Source organism: Chrysochloris asiatica, unplaced genomic scaffold (genome assembly GCF_000296735.1).
Source record: "Chrysochloris asiatica unplaced genomic scaffold, ChrAsi1.0 scaffold00045, whole genome shotgun sequence".
Classification (NCBI taxonomy): Eukaryota; Metazoa; Chordata; class Mammalia; order Afrosoricida; family Chrysochloridae; genus Chrysochloris; species Chrysochloris asiatica.
In genome coordinates, this window is record NW_006408563.1 from 7,186,766 (window position 1) to 7,207,318 (window position 20,553).

General features: G+C 38.2%; 1 protein-coding gene across 1 annotated transcript in view; it reads right to left on the reverse strand.

Annotated features, from left to right (window-relative positions):
* The window catches only part of LOC102833891 (cytochrome P450 20A1-like), a 54,457-nt gene that overhangs the window by 27,194 nt on the left and 6,710 nt on the right, over window positions 1-20,553 (reverse strand). Inside the window, exons 2-7 of the mRNA XM_006861970.1 lie at window positions 15,157-15,206; window positions 13,975-14,141; window positions 10,731-10,873; window positions 6,536-6,703; window positions 5,440-5,518; window positions 1,135-1,250 (exon numbers count right to left, since the gene is read on the reverse strand). Of these exons, the coding sequence (XP_006862032.1) occupies window positions 1,135-1,250; window positions 5,440-5,518; window positions 6,536-6,703; window positions 10,731-10,873; window positions 13,975-14,141; window positions 15,157-15,206 (723 nt within the window). The remainder of the gene's footprint in view (window positions 1-1,134; window positions 1,251-5,439; window positions 5,519-6,535; window positions 6,704-10,730; window positions 10,874-13,974; window positions 14,142-15,156; window positions 15,207-20,553) is intronic.

Below are 20,553 nucleotides of genomic sequence, written 5' to 3' on the forward strand. Positions count from 1 at the left end.
CACTGTCCAGCTTTCACATGCATATGAGGTTATTGAAAATACCATGGTTTGGGTCAGGCGCACCTTAGTCCTCAAGCTGACATCTTTGCTCTTTAACACTTTCAAAAGGTCTTGTGCAGCAGATTTGCCTAATGCAATACGTTGTCTGATCTCTTGACTGCTGTTTCCATGAGTGTTGATAGTTGATCCAAGAAGAATGAAGTCCTTGACAACTTTGGCACAGCAAAAGACTTCTACAATGAAAAGTTGTGGCAATGATGACTCCACTTCTGCCATTGGCTTGGCAAGACTACAAATGTAGTGGCATGCTGGGCATAACAGACATGCACTATGAACAAGCCAAGCTACCACCTGAGCATGTAGACAGAGGGGCTTAGTCTACAAAGGCTTATTATACAAGTCTTTCTACTCCTTCAGCTCAAAGCTTCTTTAATCAAGTATGAAATAATAAAAAGCTGTTCCAAATTCAAGTATTAAATAATATGTAGCTGACCTAAGTAAAGGGACACTAACTACTAGTCCTGATGTGGCCCTCTGGGCTAATGCATCAGACTGCAAAGTAATTTGAACTGCAAGGTCGGTGGCTCAAGCTCACCAGCTGCTCCTTGGAAACCCTATACAGGGTCGCTATGGGTCGGAATTGACTTGATGGCACTTAACAACAACTACTAGTACAACTTGTTGTTTTTAGGTGCCATCGAGTTGGTACCGACTCATAGTGACCCTATGCACAACAGAACAAAACACTGTCCAATCCTAAGCCAACCTCACAATTGTTGACACGGTTGAGCCCATTGATGCTGCCACTTTGTCAATCTATCTCTCTAGGGGTCTTCTTCTTTTTCTCTGATGCTCCCCCTTACCAACATGATATCCTTCTCCAGCGACTGGTCTCTCCTGACAATATGTCCAAAGTATGAGAGACGGAGTTTGGCCATCCTGGCCTCCAAACTTAGGATGTATATAATTAAAAAAAAAAAAATCTAGCTGAGCTAAATAAAAGGACACTAACTACTAGTACAATTAGGATGTATATAATAATAATAATAATAAAAACCAAAGGCGTTTAATTGTAGCAGAGCATCTAGTTTAAGGTTTGACTTTTATTTGATAAACATTTAACAATTACATCACCTGCTGGTCATTAAGGTTCCCCTGTACTAAGGAGTCAATGAAAATATGTTGACTGAAGTTCTTTCCTTTTCGTTCTTTAATAACTTTCTTTAAAATAGATTCCAGTTGCTTGATGGCTCAGAGGAAAAAAAAAAAATTATAATATAAGCATTTATGAAGACTGAACTTATTTCAAAAATTCTTTACAATTTCACTACATGTAGAATAAAATGTCCAAAAGTAAATCAGTGGTAACTAACAATAAAGCTAATTTAAACTCACTTCCTTTTCAGGTTTCTTTATGTTAATATAACATATATACAAAAAAAAAAAAAAAGTACAACAAACTTTATGGAATGTTAAAACATAGTTTAAGGAATAATTTTAAAGCATTATAAAGAGAAAGAAGTTGAACAACACCTACATCCAAGAAACCTTCACATACATACGCCCTGTTTGGTTTTGGTTTTATGCACTATCCTTCTAATTCTGTCAATAAACACTGGACTGCAAACCACAAGGTCCCCAGTTCAAGCCCACTGGCCACTCCATGGGAGAAAGATGAAGCATTCTGCTCCCAGAGAGATTTTAAAAGCCTCAGAAACCCTATAAAGGGTTGCTATAAGTCAGAACTGACTCGATGGCACTTAACAACCAATAACTCCATTCTTCTCCCAGATCAGATGCACTTTAGAGGCAGAAACAGATGATGTAGAAATAACTTCCAAATTCAAATTTCCAGTTAGGACCTTTCTCTCCTGAACTCTCATATATTTAATAACCAACTCAGCATCTCCACTTAAATATCTAAAGCATATTAAACATAACATACATATATGGCAGCTTAAGATCAGAGGCACTTGGTGTGTGTGAATAGAGCAGTCTAAGCAGAGCTTTAACTCTATTTTAAACTCTTGACATGAGTCTAGAATCCATGTTAAATTTTAAAAGTTGTTAGTTCCTCTGATTTTGATAGTGACCTAATCATATAGCTAAAGAAAGTATTCCTTTTCTATGAGATCTGGCAGGTGTAGGATATCACAATTTATTTCCTGAGGGTCTTTCCACTATAGCCACACAGATGCAAGACACCATAGCTTATACCCTAAGAGTCTTGATGCACAACATTATAATAGTCCCCCAAGAAGTGACACTATTGAGAAAGCAATTTCACTAAAATGTTACCAGAAAAACCTGTCCTGCCACTGTCTTACCACTGTCCTACCAATCATGTAACTGCATTTATATGCTATCCACCTATCCCTGCTAAATCCCTGCTTCTAGCTATCCTGCCCTTGTCTTCCAGCTGTTTGTTAGTCAATTATGATTTTGTAACTTTTTCAAAAACACTTTTTATTATGAATGGAGTGAAGGTTTACAGGCAAGATGCTTTACATTCAACAAATCATACACTATTTCATCTCAATGATTATATTCCCCTCCACGCACCAACAGTTATCCTGCTTCCTCCATGGGTGCCTATCTGCATTCCACCCTCCTTCCTAGCCATTCTCAACTTTGTCCTTAGGAAAATGGTGCCCTTTTGATTTGGAATGATTGACCATTCCATGGTGAGCATACCTTACTAGTGTTGTTTTCCCCTGCTTTATATCTTTGTATCTACTTATGCAGACTTTATGCTTTATATCTACTGCTTGGGTGAAACTTGGGTCACCAGGGTAAGTTCCTTTCCAGACCTAAAGGATGACTGAGGACTGCAGACTCAGGTTCCTCCAGTAACTTTCTGACCAGTAAATCTGGCCTTTAAAAAAAAAATTTAATCAAATAATTTTGAGTTTTGTTCTACATTTTCTCCCGCTTTATTTAGGATCCTCTACTGTGATCCCTTATCAGGGCAATTAGTAGTGGTACCTGGGCACTGTCTAGTTCTTTTGATCTCAGAGTCATGGGGACTGGTATTCACATGTTCCATTAGTCTATTGGACTAACTGATTCTAAGCAGCTTCAATTCTTATCATTCCTCTTTCTTCTGCACATGGAGAAACCAATAGCTTAGATGGCTGCTCAAGAGCTTTCAAGATCCCAGATGGTACTCACCCAAGTAGGATGTAGAACATTGTCTTTGTGGACCATGTTATGCCATTTGACCATGGTGTGTCCCTTAAGACTACGGTCCTGAGGCCCCAGATCCATAAACTCATTGCCTGAGAATGTGTGACAATATCTAGGAAGTTTTCATTCAGTAGCTCACTGTATGCTGTACCTCATTTATAGCTGTGTATGCAGGGCAAGTGAAAACTCATGTACAAATATCCTCTTTCAAACTCATATATTTGTGGAATATATAGGTCTGTGTTAGAATTACATGTAAGAAATACTTTTTAGACATTACTTGCTTATTCATACACAATGCAAATAAGAAACAATGCTTCTGAGTTTCAAAAAGTGATAGACCCAAGCCTCAAAATATGAAAAAATAAGAGCTGCTGAAAATTTCCATGCTTTTTCTTTTTTAGAGATATATTTTTCCCTAAAAAACAAATAAATGGTACCATGGTTTCCAAACCTGAGATTCCAGATGGCCTTTGATTTTATAGTTATCTCTATTCTTTGAACACAAACTTAGCAAAGTAAAAATTAATCTATTTTTAACCTACATTTTCCTCATTGTGAGTAATTTCATTAATAAATTTATCAGTTATAAGGTAAATATAAGTTAGAACCATACTGAATATTGTTTCAAAACCACTAAAATATCTAATAAATTTGAAGAATTCTGGAAACACTACAAGAAAAAATTGACAAAATACATGAAAAGTTGGAAACCATATAAAAACAGCAGTTAGAAAGCCAGAAGATACATACCAAAACTTCAGAAATAGATAATACATTGAAAGGACAAAGAAATAGAACTGAATCAATGGAAGGCCAAATTAGTGAGCTTGAAGACAAATTTCTAAATATTCATCTGCAAATATATTACCTATTTCAGAAAAAGAAGGAAAAAATCTGAAGAAAGCCTAACAATTAGTGGGATAATCAAGAGGAATAACTTATATGTGACTAGAATTTCAGAACGCGACAATGAAAGAGAGAGAAAACTGCTGAGCAGTTAACTATAAGATAACTTCCCTACCACCATGAGAGATAAGAAGATGTTCATTCAAGAAGCTGAATAGCACCCCTCCCCCCAAAAAAATCACTAAGACATATTGTAATTAAACTTTTCAAAACCAAAGACAAAGAAAGAAACTTTTCAAAACCTTAGAGACACTCAGTAAAAATGACAAGTTATCTTCAAAGGAAAACTATTAAGACTCAGTTCTGATTTCTCAGCAGAAACCATGCAGGTAAGAAAACAATGAGATGACATAGAAAAATTGTCCATCAAATACATCAAATATGACAACTAAATTAGGACATTTCCATGTAAACAAAAATTAAAAGAATTTGTGATTACCAGGCCAATCTCACAAAAAATACTAAAGGGAGTTATTTGGACAGAGAAACCACCATCAGAGATTAACATACATGATAATATCACCCAAAACTAAACCTAGATACAGAAATACTTAAAGTAAAACTTCTGAAAACAGGGAATGAGGTAAAACCAAGCCTTAGTCCTAGTCCTGGCCCAATCCCTACCCTAAAACTAACCTTACCCACCTTAGCACTAACCCTGTCCTAACCAAAATCTTAACACTAAGCAAAGTCCTAGGCCTAGACTTGACCTACCCATAGTCCTAACAAAACAAAACAAAAAAATGTAGTGTCCAATTGCTTTTTCAGGCTTGTACCTTTATACTTTTCATTAGCCTTAAATGGATATAGTGGCTTTACAGCACCTTCATTCGGCAGAGAGTGCTTGAGTTTCTTTTACTAACTTACAACTTTTTTCTCTCTTTTTTGTTGTTGCTGTTAGATGCCACTGAGTTCTGACTCATAATGACCCTATGTAATGACTCACAGTGACAAGAGAAAACACTGCCCGGTCCTAAGGCATCCTTACACTTGTTGTTACGCTTGAGCCCACTGTTGCTGTTACTGTGCCAATCCATCTCATTGGGGGTCTTCCTTCTTTTCAATGACCCTCCACTTTAAAAATCTACACTGTATAAAACATAGGGGGAGACCCACAAATAAACTGTAATCCCATTATTCAGCGATAATGGTTAAAAATTAGTTACATACACTTTGTTGTTGTTATTAAGTACTATCGAGTCAGCTCTAATTCATAGCAACCCTATACAGGGTTTCCGAGGAGTGGCTGGTAGGTTTGAACTGCTGACCTTGAACAGTCCAGTGCTGATCCTATAGCACTTTATACATGTTAGTCCTCAGAAAAAATTGAGTGATCAAACTTACCATCTTCATATTGTTTCTTGCGAGTTGTAGTTTTATCAAGTGACCCATCTAGAAAGCCTTTCCCAATCTCAGACCAAACCTGAAAAAAATGCATTAAGTAGATTTTCTAAATAACAGGGTAGCTGAGGAATTCCTTTATCAAGATCTGATCATTAATCTCTCCTTTTTAAGTGACCCACACAGTCATTTACTCCATATGCTCTGAGAATAGGCTATAAATACATTTTAATGATTTCAAACACAACACCCTTCAAATTAATTATAGCTGGAAAGTAAAAAGGTATTTTTATTTAAAGAAATAAAGGATGGGAAGGTGGGAGGAAAGATATGGCAATAGAATGAATTTTTTATTATAATGGTGCCAGTACACAGGTAAAATTCACAGATAATTTCAAATTTTTATTTTACCTAAAATTGGTTGAGGTCCAAAAAGAGGTTAAAAATTAATGTAAGGTTTAAAAACAATAGCAGCAGGGGGGGTGGGAAATGACACTGATCATAATTTGAAAGTTTTGAAACAACAAAATCATGGTGAAAGAACCTAAGACATATTAGTCAATTGATAAATACTTGCAAAATTCTTAATATTACTTTTATAGCATATTGCTTAGAATTAAAAGGAAATTTTGTCATATATATTTTACATTTCAAAAATTGCTTTAAGAAAGAAATTGCTTAAGAATGTTTCAAAGGCTACGGTTAATTTTGCTTGCATTGTTCCATTTAGCACAAAACATGAAAATTCCTACATAGGTAACCCCTGATTTATAACATATTCAAGTTACAATGATCTTTTATATGTGTATATCTTATTGTTAATAATATGTATTAAAATGTCTGTAAGTTTCCAACCACCAAAGATAAATATAGGTGAGATTTACAAATACTGATAATAAAAGTCAATAATAAGGAAACAACGAGTTATTATACTTGCCACAACCAATTTACAATGGTGTCATCACAACAGAACCCCATCCTAAGTCAGACACAACCTATACTATAGAATCTTAAACTTTCTACATTAGTGACAAAGTCTGTATCACATCAATTCTCCAATTTGATGAAAGAATACTTTTAAATTTGGCCCTAGATTTACCGTGCCATGACTCTTCTGGAAGCGAATGACTTCCTGATCATCTTCAAAGGTACTACCCATTATCATCTGTGTGACAGACTTCATAGCAAAACCAAGCATATGCTGGCAAAGGGGAACATGCTGGGACTCCGGATAGGAGAGCCATTTATCTAATAATTCTTCTGAGAGCTGAAACAGAACAGAGAACCACAATGATTTACTACTATCTCATCTTGCTAAATCTTAGAAAAACTCAGCACGTAACAAAAATTTCTCAGAGTCTCCCTGTCATTCTTTCACTCACCAAATATTTATTATGTCTCTTGTAAAATTAAAGCAGTGTGGAAAAGATCACAAGTTTTTTGAAGTTATAAAACCTTGTTTTTACTTCTATTTCTTTCACTTAGAGGTATTATGACTTTAAGCAATTTGTTCACTAACTTTCAGAGATCCAAGTGCCTCATCAAAGTTTTCTTATCTCAGAAAACACTATTTTCTTAATAAGCACAGAATTTTTGTCTCAAAATAATTCTAGGAAAAATAACGTTATTGGCAATCTCAGCTGTCTCAAGTGCATACACAGAAAAGCTTTAAAGTTTTTTTTTGCCAAAAGCAATTAAAGTATTGGTCACAGTAGCAGTGGAATGATGTATTTAAAGCATTGAAAGAAAAAACCCAAACTTATCAACCAAGAATTTTGTATCTGGTAAAACTATCCTTCAAATAGGAAGGAAAAATTAAGACTTTCAGCTAAACAAAAAAATGGGAAGTTTCTTACTAGTAGACCTGCACTACAAGAAATGCCAAAAGCAATGTTCAGTAGTATTGCACTTTTGATTTTACAGTCCTTTTTGTTCCTGTATGATTTAAAATTTATAACTTTATAAGGACACATTAATGGGCAGACCTACCAAGTTGTGACTGACAATATAAAGATGGGGATGGAGGATACAAGAGCAGACTTTAGGGATATTATTGAAACTAAGTTGGCATTAATTCAAATTAGATTGTTATAAACTTAAAATGTGAATTGCAATTTCTAGTTAATCACTGAGATAAAAAAATGTTTAATTACAGAAAGAAATGAAAAGGGAAACAAAATGGTGTATTAGAAAAAAAATCAATCACAAAAGAAAGCAATAATGATGGAATTGAGGACCCAAAAAGGTATAAAACATATAGTCCTTTACTGTTTATTAGTAATTACTTCAAATGTAAATGGATTACATGTTCTAGTTAAAAGGCACAAATAGGCAGAATGCATTAAAAAAACAAACAAGTAGTATGTCTCTAAGAGACTCATTTTTTATTAAAAGATGCAAACAGGTTGAAAGCAAAAGGATGGAAATGAATAATCACTACAAACAGTAACCAAAAGAAAGCTGGGGTGGGCAATAAAAAAGTCAGAAAAAACCAGCCAAGTCAAAACTTGTTACAAGATATAAAGAAGGACATTGATATTGATAAAGGGTTCAATCCATCAAGAAGATATAACAATTACAAACATATACTCACTCAACAAGAGTTCCAAATACATGATGTGACTGACTAGTAACAGAGTGGACCTGGAGAGGCAAACAGTGCCACCATAGTAGTGAGAGATTCAAGTACCCTACTTCAACTAATGTTAAAGGAGTCCTGGTGTGGTGCTACAGGTTAATGCACTGGACTACCAGGTTGGTTTGAACCACAGGGTCAGCAGTTCAAGCTCACCAGTTGCTCCTGGGAAACCCTTTATGAATCAGAACCTACTCGACAGCACTTCACAACAACAACACTTTAATGAATTAGAGGATTAAAATGAAACAGAATAACTGAATACATAATTAGAACTAACAGAAAACTAAGCAACATTGCAACCATCAACAGAATTCATCTTCTTCTCAAGTGGCTCTGGAATATTCTGCAGCAGAAACCACATTAGACCACAGAAGAAGTCTCAATAAATTTTAAAACACTAAAAATATACCAAGTATCTTCTCTGACCACATAGGAACGAAAGTAAAAGTTGTAACAGAAGGAAACGTGGAAAATTGACATGTATGTGGAAGCTGGGTTTGGGTAGCATGGCAGTACTAGAATAAGGTGAAGATCTGGAGTACTCTTTGGGGAACACAGAACTGTCAGAGAGTTCACAGTTCAGTTAACAATCTGAACAAAAAGGAAAAGCAGCTATCTGGTATGGATTAGTATTATTGTTCCCAAACTTCGTAACTCATTTGGAGAATTTCTTTAAAATGTCAGGTTCTCTTTTCCTGAGATTATGTTTCAGTGACTGACAGCCCAGGTATCTGCATTTTCAACAACAGGGTTAATTTCAAGTGGGAAAAATTGGTTTAGTCTGGTCTGAAAACAAAAGACAAATAACTGATATAGCAAACTTCTTCAGGCTCTATCCACCCCCACACCATTCCTTTGAAATCTAGGTTTTTTAATTTGGGGGTGTGTTTTTCTTTTTTTGTGGGTATTTTTTGTTTGTCTGAGTTTTTTTTTTTGTTTTCTTATTTTAGAATTTCAAGACAATACGTCAGCTTAGAGAGCGCTAACAAAAGAGCACCATGATAATTATGGTTTTGTGTCCATTTGTTGGGACAAGGATTCTCAGCAATGTGCAAGTTAAGATGTCCTGGTGGTGTTCTATGAAAACCACTGGACCGCAAGGTCAGTTTGAACCACAAGGTCCGTGGTTCAAGTCCACAAGCCACTCCTTGGAGATCCTATATAGGTTGCTGAGTTAGAACTGATTCGATGGCACTTTAACAACAACAACTATCCCCCCATTCAGAAATCTAATATAATGTATCAACTCCAATGATGAAATTTCCTCAGGGGTATGGTCTGCTTTCAATATACTAGACATAGACAAAGCTTGCTGGCTTTCTTCTGGCTCTAGATCCTACCATCTGGCTCATTATCCAGACTTGAGCCAGTGACCTCCTCTACTGGGAGTTGTCAGCTGTCTGCCATTTTGCCTGCCCTAGCCTGACTGCCACCTGACCTGCCAATCTTGGTTCATTTGACCCACAGACTTGGGACTTTGCCCACCTCTACAACTATGTGAGCCATTTCCTTGATATAGACTTCTTGTTGTTGTTTTTGTAAAGTGCCAAGAGTCAGTTCCAACTTATAGCAACCATGTATAGGGTTTCCAAGGCTGTAAATCCTTGTGGGAGCAGAAAGCCTCATCTCTTTATATATATACATATATAAGCTTCACTGTGTTTGCTTCTCTAGAGAACCTAAGTATCAACAAGGAGTGTCTGGGTCTTAAAAGTTTGGTAGTGGCCATCTAAGATACAACCATTAGCCTCTACTCATCTGGAACAAAAAATAATGAAGGAAATGAAAGCCTCAAAGAAGAAATTCGTCCACTGGACTATTAACCCACATAAATCTCTTCTAACCTGAGACCAGAAGAACTAAATGGTGCCTGCTTACAACTAACTACTGACAATTTTGATCGGGGACACAACAGAAGGTTCTGGACAGAACAGCAGAAATATGTAGAACAAATTCAAATTCTCTGAAAAAAAAAAAAAAAGATTTACTGGGCTGAGAGACTCAAGGAACCCCTGAGGCTATGGTCCTAAAATACAAGGCAGCTTCAGAAAGTTTTAGTTTTTTTTTTCTTAAATTTCTGAAGCCCCTCATATTCTTTGAACCTGGAATTAAAGCCACTCCTAGAGTTTTGCTTTCAGCCAAATTAACAGATTGGTTATAAAATAAATATCACCTGTGAAAATTGTGCTCCCTTAACAAGCATCTATATGAGACTAACTGATCAGCAATCACCCAAAAGCAAAGGCAAGAAGGCAAGGAGGGAAAGAGAAGCTAAATCAAAAGAAAAAGAAAACTAGAATGGAAATAGTGAGAATGCTGGCAAATTGTGAAAACGAACCTTAAGGTCAGTGGTTCGAAACTACCAGCCGCTCCGCGGGAGAAAGATGAGGCTTTCTACTCCCGTAAGGATTTACACCCTCAGAAACCCTGTACAGGGTCGCTATGGGTCGGCTCCGACTCGAAGGCACTTAACAACAACAACAACAATGTCACTGTACAAATTATATAAGAATTTTTTTAATGGAACCCAATTTGCTATGTAAATTTTCACAGAAGACACAATAAAATATATATTTTTAAATAGATTAGAGGCAGGATAAGCCAATAGTCAAACAGTATGTTATCTGTATAGTACAGTAGTACTCAGCTACCTTACCTTTAGCAAGAGAGGAAAATTACTCTGCAGACAGTTAGTAACACCATTTTCATATAATTTTTTCCTCATATGGTTTTCACTTGCATCCCCGCCACCCGACTGATACTTCAATAATGACTTCAGCATAGTGTCAAAAGGGTCCACTGAAACAGATAAATTAAATATTTCTAAGTGAACAATAAAAATAATATTAACACCCAACCCCTTACAAAAAATAACAATAAAATCGCTCCAGGAAGAAATTAAAGCGATCACGTCAATTTTACAATCCCTTAACTGTCTTTCCTAAAAAGAAACAGCCAAGAGGCAATAAAAATCGGCAGAAACGCAACATTCTGACTAAAAACTCCACTGTAAGTCATTAAGACTTTCATCAATTTTCTATTTACATGACTTTTGATTAACAACAAAATAAAAACTCCCATTCTACTGATTTTAAAACAAAATGGGTACATTTATGTGTGATCACTATTACAGCATTTTTATTACCTCATTTTTTTTTGTTTCTTTAATGATTACATTGCTTTCGTCAAAAAAGTGTATGTTCATCATAAATAACTTAAACAATGCAAGAAAGTATGAAAAAAAATAATCCACTTCAACACAGAGAAACTCATTTTTAACATATTACAAACTTAAAATCTCATTTTTATTTGTACCTGTTGATTATTAAAACCAATAGTGAGTCTAGGGTTTCCAAGGCTGTAAATCATTACAGGAGGAGAAAGCCTCATCTTTCTCCTGAGGAGTGCTTACGGGTTTGAAGCGCCAGCTTTTTGGTTAGCAGTCCAGTGCTTATCCTACAGTGCCACAGCTGATTACTAGTGAAGTTAAAAATCTTTTGTTTATTGGCCATTTTTGTTTCTTCTTTCTTGAATTACCTTGTTTTTTGCCCATTTATCTAAAGGGCGTTTCATTTTTGTTTTCTGATTAGATTATGTGTGTGTGTTTCTATTTATGTTTTTGTTGTTAAGTGTTGTCATCAGTTCCAACTCATAATGACCCTGCATAGGGTTTCCAAGGAGTGTGTGGGTTTAAATCACAAACCTTCTGATTTGAAATCCAGTGCTTACACCACTATTTTTCTTTTAAAAATTTTCATAGTGTCTTTTTTCCTTTACTGAAACTAAACATTATTTAAGGCTATCACTTGTTTCTTAGGCCTGTGTGGCCAATATTGTCCCATTTCTCATCCTTTTTTCAGGTGCTTTTTACTGTACTGAAAATTTTAATTTTTATGTATATCAATTTGTCCATCTTGTGCTTTATGACTTTTAGATCTTATATCAAGATAAGAAAGGGCTTGTTAAGTGCCATCGAGTCACTTCCAAATCATAGTGACGCTGTATAGGGTTTCCAAGGAGTCTGAACTGTCCACCTTGTGGTTCAAACCAACTTTGCAGTCCTGCACATTAACCCACAGCACCAAACTAGGAGTCTAAGACAGGGTTTATATACCTCCAAATTTAGAATACTTAACCATGTATCTTTATGGCTTTATACTTTAATCATTTCAAATTCCTTTTTATATAGGAGGGAATTCAAAATGTTCATAGAAAACAGAATTAAAAGACAATGGAATTGTTCCACAAACTTTTTGAAGTCCCCTTGCATGGTAAAGATAACACTTTATGCTAAAGGGGAAAGGTAATAAATGGTTTTGGGAAAACTAGTTACATTGGAAAAAATAAATCTCAATCCCTGCCTTATTCTTTTCAAGAGGACTTCAAAAAGTATGTAGGAAAATTCCATTATCTTTTAATTCCACTTTTCCACAGACTTTTTGAAGCCTCCTCACATATACATACTTGGTTTGTCTTCTGGGCTACCTATTCTACTCCACAGTGTATCTAGTACTGCTACAGTACAAGGATCTTCCAATTACTCTAGCTTTCTGATATATCTTATTGTTGTTGTTGGTTAGTGCCATCGAGTCGGTTCTGACCCACAGCAATCCTGTACAGGGTTTTCCAAGGAGCAGCTGGTGAGCTTGAACTGCTGACCTTGCAGTTCAAACATCTTTGCAGTCTGATGCATTAACTCACAGCGCCACCTTATGGTACAAGTATTCTCCTTGTTATTATTTTGGCTTTTCCTGGTTGTTCATACACTTATACTTTTCAAGATTTACTTTGGAACTATTTTTCAGTTTCCAAACAAATATCGTATTGGAATTTGCATTAGTAATTTATTACAAACCTAAAAATTGTAGGAAAAAAATAATAATTTTATAGTATTTTGTCTTGAATGAGGTAATGACTATTATAAAGACTTGAGCACAATGCCTGTCACATAGTGTAAGAGATTCAGTAAGTTAGTTACTCCTATCTACCACCATCCACCTCTCACTTTGTTGTACTGTAACGGTTTGTTACTATGAAGCTACAAACTAGGCCACCAGGATTTCATACACCAGCAGGTTACCCAACAGTGGAGGGGTTTCGGTAGACCCTTCAGACTGAGACAGACTAAGAATTAAAGTCTGGTAATCTACTTCTAAAAATTAGCCAATGAGAACCTTTTAGAGCAAAACAGAACACTGTCTTACTCATTTGCTTTGGACACATCATCACGAGAGATCAATCACTAGAAGAGGTAACAAAGTTTGGTGACCAGAGGGCCAATGGGGACATGGGATACTCTTGGCAAGATGAATTAGCACAATGCCCTCAAAAATGGACTCAGACATGCCAGAGATGGTAAGGATGATGCAGGACCAGGTGGCATTTTGTTCTTTTGTACATAAAGTCAACCAGAGTCAAAGCTAACTCTATGTCAATTAACACAAACATTCCTATATAAGTACAATATACAGGTCTTCATTTATTAGATATTTGTTCTTAAGAGATAAAGATCAGAGGAGGGGAGTGATTGACTTTGCAGTCCAGGAACGGAGGTCCCTGGGACCATCAAGGGAGAAGAGTGGAGTGCGAGACTCTACCCAGAGAAACAGTGATGCCAGAGATGGAGGCAGAGATGATGATGTGGAGAGATGGAGCGGCTGGGGACTCTAGACCCAGAGAGGGAGACGGGCTGTATGCTGATGACCAGGGGGCAGGCTTGCAGGGTATATCCTTTGGTTGGCTGATGATGCATGGAGGGGATTGTAACCATGGTAATGAAACAATATACGATAGGATGAATGTAAAGCTAATGTTCTCCCATGTAAACTATCACATAATTCACAATGAAACATTAAAAAAAAAAAAAAAGATCAGGTAATTAGAAAAAAAATTAAACTTACATGTCTTATTGGGGTTAATATGCTGCTTCAGTACTTCAACAGTGCCCAAGCTAACCACAAGGTGCCTGCCAAACCAGAAAGAGACCACAGACCCGTATCTCTCATGCATATTAACGAGGAACTCATGCAAACTTCCACTGTTGACAATATCTGGAAGGTTACCATCTCTGAGAAAAGACCATCATTTGACAAAATAATTAATTTCACATGGAAAAATCACAAAACCAATAGTTGATTCTGAATTAACTGTCAATAGATGAGAGCCAAGGTACATGAAATACAAATCACTACAAAATCCAAAACTCAAATGATATTTTACTTTTCACTGTTTCTGTAATTATATAGTGAGATCTGCATTTGTCTGATGTCTTGAAAACTGGTAACACTTGAAACAAAATTTAAAAACTACACAAGGAATATCTGAGTGAAAAACTGGAACACTTATCCAATTTTTGCAGCACCTCCTCCTAAAATAGTGATGGGCATCATAAACCAAACCCCTACTGCCATCAAGTTGATTCTGACTTAGAGCAACCCAAAAGGACAAAGTGGATGGCCCCCATAGGGTTTCCTAGTCTGTAATCTTTACAGAAACATACTGCCACATCTTTCTCCTACAGAGAGGTTGGTAAGTTAGAACCACAGTTTTAGGACTAGCAGCTGAACTCCTAACCACTGTGTCACCAAATAAAAAGCTACAAGAGGAACATCTGACTCAGAAACTGGGAAATTACCCAACTTTTACAGGACCTCATTCTAAAATATTGATGGATATCACAAGCTGGTAAAATCATCAGATCAGCTATGGCATTTTTTTCTTATCTTTGTCCTGTCTCTCTATCTTCTATTTTCTCTGACTAAAGAAAATGAAAGCAATTAAAGGGTCTGATTTATACCATCCTCCTTTGTTTTAAATAAAGTTTAGGTTGCATGCCCAGAGGTAAAATTAGAGTAAATAAAGACATTAAATAAACTGAGTAATCAACAATATGGCTCAGTTTGGATACTGAAAAGGAAGGATTGGCTTTACTTGATTCTGAACTCCTGGTATGGTGCTGTAGGATCAGTACCGGACTGCGAACCACAAGGTCGGCAGTTCTAACCCACCAACTGCTCTTTGGAAGTCCTATATATAGTAGGGTCACTATGGCACTTAGCAACAACAAAGAAACAATTGCTCACTTTTCTTCAGTTGGAGTAATCCCCGGGATCCCTGAAGCTTGTCTTGAAGCCTTAAGGAAAAATAAAAATAGTTTATTATAATTATCTAACAAGTCAAATGTATTTTCCCAAGACACCAATATCCACTGCTATTGAGGCAAGACAGCCTCATAGTGACCCTGGATAGGATTTCCAAGGCTGTAAAATCTTTACAAAGCAAAGAGCCTCATCTCTGTCTCGAGGAGTCACGACTCAATGGCACCTAATAACAATAACAGCAGAATAGAGAGATTTTTCCGATAAGCAGTGTCATAAAATTTATTTTCCATTCACACTTTCTTAGCACATGAAGAATGATGTACTACAGCAAATAAAGGAAGTGAAGGGGAAAAGAAGAGAAAAGAAACACTTGGCATTCAGGAACTATGGAGCCCAACACAGCTGAAAAGAGTGAAGAACCGCAGTGCAGCAGAGCTGAGAGTGACCAGTACTTACCCAGGAGACAGAATGATGGTGGTGTCACAAAGGCCACCCTCAGGGACATAAACGCACAACTGATATGCCTGAATATCTGGACAATGTCAAGGAGTAGTGTTAAGACAGAAATGCTCAACTATTTGGAAAAAACAACTGATAGGCAAGAGCAAGGAGATCCTTGTAGTTACTGAGTGCTATCGAGTCAGTTCTGACTCAGAGCAAGCCTGTATAGGATTTCCGAGGAGCAGCTGGTGGGTTTGAACCACCAACCTTGTCATTAGCAGTCCAGTGTTTACCCTACAGTGCCATGCCAGGACTCCAAATACATTCTAACACTGTACCACTGTGCAAATGCACAGGGCAACCTGACCTGTTCCCCAGCTTCTACAATTCCATCAGAAGACATGAAAAGGAAGTCTCAGGAGTCTATGTACTCTGGGTAAATTGGGTTCAACATCAACCTCCACATTTCTATCAAAAGTCATGAACAGTAAGCCTCAGAAGGCAAAGTAAAAATTCTCTTCTGCACTTTGTTGCATCCAGATTTCCCAACTAGCTGAAATGATGTTGTTGCTGTTGTTATGTGCTGTGGAGTCGGTTCCGACTCAGCGACCCTGCACAGGGTTTCCGAGGCTGTAAATCTTTACAGGAGCAGAAAGTCTCATCTTTCTCCCATGGAACAGCTGGTAGTTTTGAACTGCTGACCTTGTAGTTCACAGCCCGATTCGTAACCACTACGCTACCAGAGCTCCCTAACTGAAATGATGAGGGGAGTCCAAAATGTACCATGCACCTGGTAAGACCCTGAAAAGCTTCCATCTCCCCAATAACCACAGCCATCCCATTACCACTTGGCTTGAGCCCATCTAAAATAATCTTTTTATGATGACCTTTTCTTATTACTTGTTGTTGTTGTTGTTAAGTGCTGTCAAGTTGGTTCTGTCCCATAGCGACCCTGTATAGGGTTTCCGAGGAAGGACTGGTGAGTTTGAACCGCTGACCTTGCAGTTCAAACAGCTTTGCAATCTGGCGCATTAACCCACAGCGCCACACCAGGACTCCTTATTACTTAAACACCAAAAAAAACCCCACAGGACTCCCATCCCAGGAGGGAGACTTGGTAGCACAGTGGATTATGAGCTGGGCTACTAATTGCAAAGTCAGCAGTTCGAACCTACCAACCACTACATGAGAGAAAGATGAGGCTTTCTGCTCTTGTAAAGATTTACAGCCTCGGAACCCTGTACAGGGTCACTATGAGTGTAAATGACTCGGTGGCATACAACTACCACCACCCATTCCCAGGACTTCCCTAATTCCCTAGTCTCTTATTTCTACAGGCTATAGAAGGAAGGCCATCCTTCTTCCGGACCCTATCTCCAATCTCTGCCCCGCTCAACATATCCCCTTCCTCAGTCACTTTATTCCCATGGTGGCACACTAGAACCTGACCAACACCAAATGTAAAGACAAAACTTCCAGAATTTAATAGCCAAATCTCTAACTATTGCCTACCTTTTCCTCTCATTGTTCTAATATTCTGACTCTGAAACTGTAACTCATAGGGAAATAATGTTAAGATGCTTGGCTGTCTTTTGAATCTTGGTTTCCCTGGTATACCATTACAAAATAGACACTTGATAGGGAGAGAAAGGAATAGCCAGAAATACCACCATAGAAAGCATGTAAGTCCATCTTCTGCCTATAACTGATTGGAATACCTAAAATGGGACTACAATGTGTCCAGTGAAGGAGGCTTCCTGCGGTGCCTCTGCGTTACATAAGACCATAGGTGGAATCCTGAACTTCTTCTGAGGTGGGAAATTTCCACTGGAAAGGACAAGCAGACCAGCCTGGAGCAGCTAGAAGAACAGATGATACTTCTTGAAAGAAAGACCAACAGGAAAAATACAAGAACAGTTTGACTGACTACTACAAGAACAATCAAGTTGCTTGCCCAGGAGACATCAAGGTAAGCAGTCGGGTCCCCTCAGGGTAAATCCCATCCCAAGACTTAGACTCAATGGGAATACACGAGCAGACACGTGCTCTGACTGGTGACCACGTTGGTTAGCGATAAGGGGAAGTGAGGGAAAAACAGCAATGAAGCTGCGAGCTAAGTCCAACCACGTTCAATATACTCCTGTTGAACCTGGGTTGACCACCAGTTTGGCAAGACCTGGGGACTCCTGGGCCCAAGGTCAGTGACATAGCCACAGAGAACTAGAATGGACAGTGAAGCATCCAGCTGATAATAAGAGAGGGCATAGGCACAAGAATACCCACATTTGCAGATAATACCCACTTGACCTGGCTTCAATGACTGGATGATCAGAGCCCAACTAGAAAAAGAAAGAAGAGGGAAAAAAGTGTAATCTTATACAATTTGATGAACTTGACCTACACCTATGGATGCAGTAACTCAAAAGAGGGAACAAATCTTTATAGCGAGGATCATTTGTACCCCCTCAATACACAGAGTAGACAGGGATGGGCAACTTGGACATTGGCTACCCAAAATGGGGGTGCTACCAAAGCAAGAAGTGACTAGCTTACTAGCTTTCAAGAGGAAGCCTAGATCCAGAAGGCGCGGAGGAAGGTAGAATCTCCACTGAGTAGTATCCAATCTGTCTGGGCAGGACTGATGAAAGGAAATGTGTTTAGCACTCATGTGGCACAACAGTGAATAATTAGTATCAGGACTGACTGTGAGGGTTGGAAATGTAAAGGTAGACGTTTTGTAGCAAAAGGAGGGGAGTGACTGACTTTGTAGTCCAGGAACGGAGGGCCCTGGGATCATCAAGGGAGAAGAGCGGAGAGCAGGACCCTACCCAGAGAGGCAGTGACGCCAGAGATGGAGGCAGAGATGATGACGTGGAGAGATGGAGCGGCTAGGGACTTTAGACCCAGAGAGGGAGAGGGCTGTATGCTCACGACCGGGGGCAGGCTTGCAAGGTATACCCTTTGGTTGGTTGATGATGCATGGAGGGGATTGTAACCATGGCAATGTAACGATATAAAATAGGATGAATATAAAGCTAATGTTCTCCCATGTAAACTATCACATAATTCACAATAAAACATTTAAACAAACAAACAAACAAACAACTGTAACTCAGATTCATTAGATGCTGTCAATGTGCCCTTAAACCCATAGAGCTGAACACCGCTGAAGAACAAAGCCAAAGAGAAACACAGCCATGCTGACTTTAAATTGCTAACCGTGAAGAAGGAATGTAGCCTGGAAATTACACATTTCCTTAATCCAGTCATTCTTCTAATCTTCTGGATGACTATTTCACTCACTTCTCTCTCTTTAAATCCCTTGTCCCAAATCCTTCATCCTAAGAGTAACATTGTGTTCTGTACAGTTTTGAGTGTTGAATGTATACTGCCAGGGGCCTTTGGTAGGACTTAAGCATGTAAGTCTTTTGCACCACCCAGGGACTCTTTATCTTCTCTAGAAACTTGAAATTTCCTTCTATTTTATTTAAAGCAATAAAAGTAATCATACTCCCACAATCACTACCTATATTTGTACCCTCAAAACTCCGCCTTCCCTTCTATTACTGTAGATGAACTGCCTATGCTCCAAATGTAATCAATCCCATATTCCACACTTGCACTAAATCTCATCTCCTTCCATCTGCTCAAGAAAATCATCCCAGCAATGCTTTAGATTCGTACGTCATCACTTTTTTCCCTTGACGTGATAGTTCTCTTTAGTATACTAACAGAATTTAATTTCTCCCACCTTGAAAAACTTCCTTCACCTCAATTCACTCCCTAGTCACTAACCCCCTTCACTGCAAAATACACTTGATATCAACAAAGCCACTTTAAGTTTTTGCCATTACAATGAATCTGGTCTTGTAAAGGTGATGGTGGTTGTTAAGTGCCATGCGGTTGGTTCCAAGCATGTTAGATTTGAAGCGCTGACATTAGAGTTATCAGTCAAATGCTTATCCTACAGAGTGACACCGGGGCTCATGTTACTAAATTCAATTAAATCAACTAAAGTTGATTACTTTCTTTTGCTTAAAACACTTGGAGTCCTTCTCTTCTCTTTTGTGGGTCCTCTTCCTCTCCCAAACTTGTAAACATTAGAGTTCCAGGACTTGACCTTTATTTCCCTGGATGACCGTGATTATCCTCCTAGTCATGTTTTAAAAACGTTTTATTGTGAATTGAGTGAAGGCTTACAGACAAGGTCATCAGCTTTACTTTTAACAAATCATACAAATCAACAAAACTTTTGTTTCTTCTCAATTATTACAATCTCCTGAGGCAAAAACAGTTATCCCACTTCCTTCCTGTGGTTCCTATTCGCATTGCACCCACCTTCCCAGCCCTTCTCAACTTTATCCTTAGGAAAATGTTGCCATTTTGATTTTGAATGATTGACCATTCCGTGGTGAGCATGCCTTACTATTGTTGCTGTCCCTTCCCCCTATTAACCTATCTAATGTTTGGCTAGAAGAACCTAGCCCTGCCTCCTCCTACTCTAGATGGGGTGCCTCTGGAGAGAGCACTGGGGATGCCTGCCAAACCCCTCTCTGACCCTCACACCTGGGCTGTGACTCTGTCCATATCCTCTTCCCACATTCAACCACGTCCTCACCTCTCAGGAGTCTCTAACCTTCTGCTGCCCATCTGCCAGCTCAAGCTCATGACCTGTGAGCTCACATCCTCCAACCCTCATCCCTCCTACCCCCTGGGCTCAAGAGGAGGCCCCCTATAACCTCTCCCAAAACCCGAACACCACCTGGACTCAACTATCCGCTGCAGGAATCTGAAGTCTGACATTCTCTACCCACTGGCTGTGTGATCTTGGGTTAGGATCTGGCCCTCTCTGAGCCTCAGGTCCCTCAACTATAAAAGGAGAAAAAAAAGCCCACCTATCAAGGAATATTTGGAGGATTGGAAGACTTACAGCTAGGA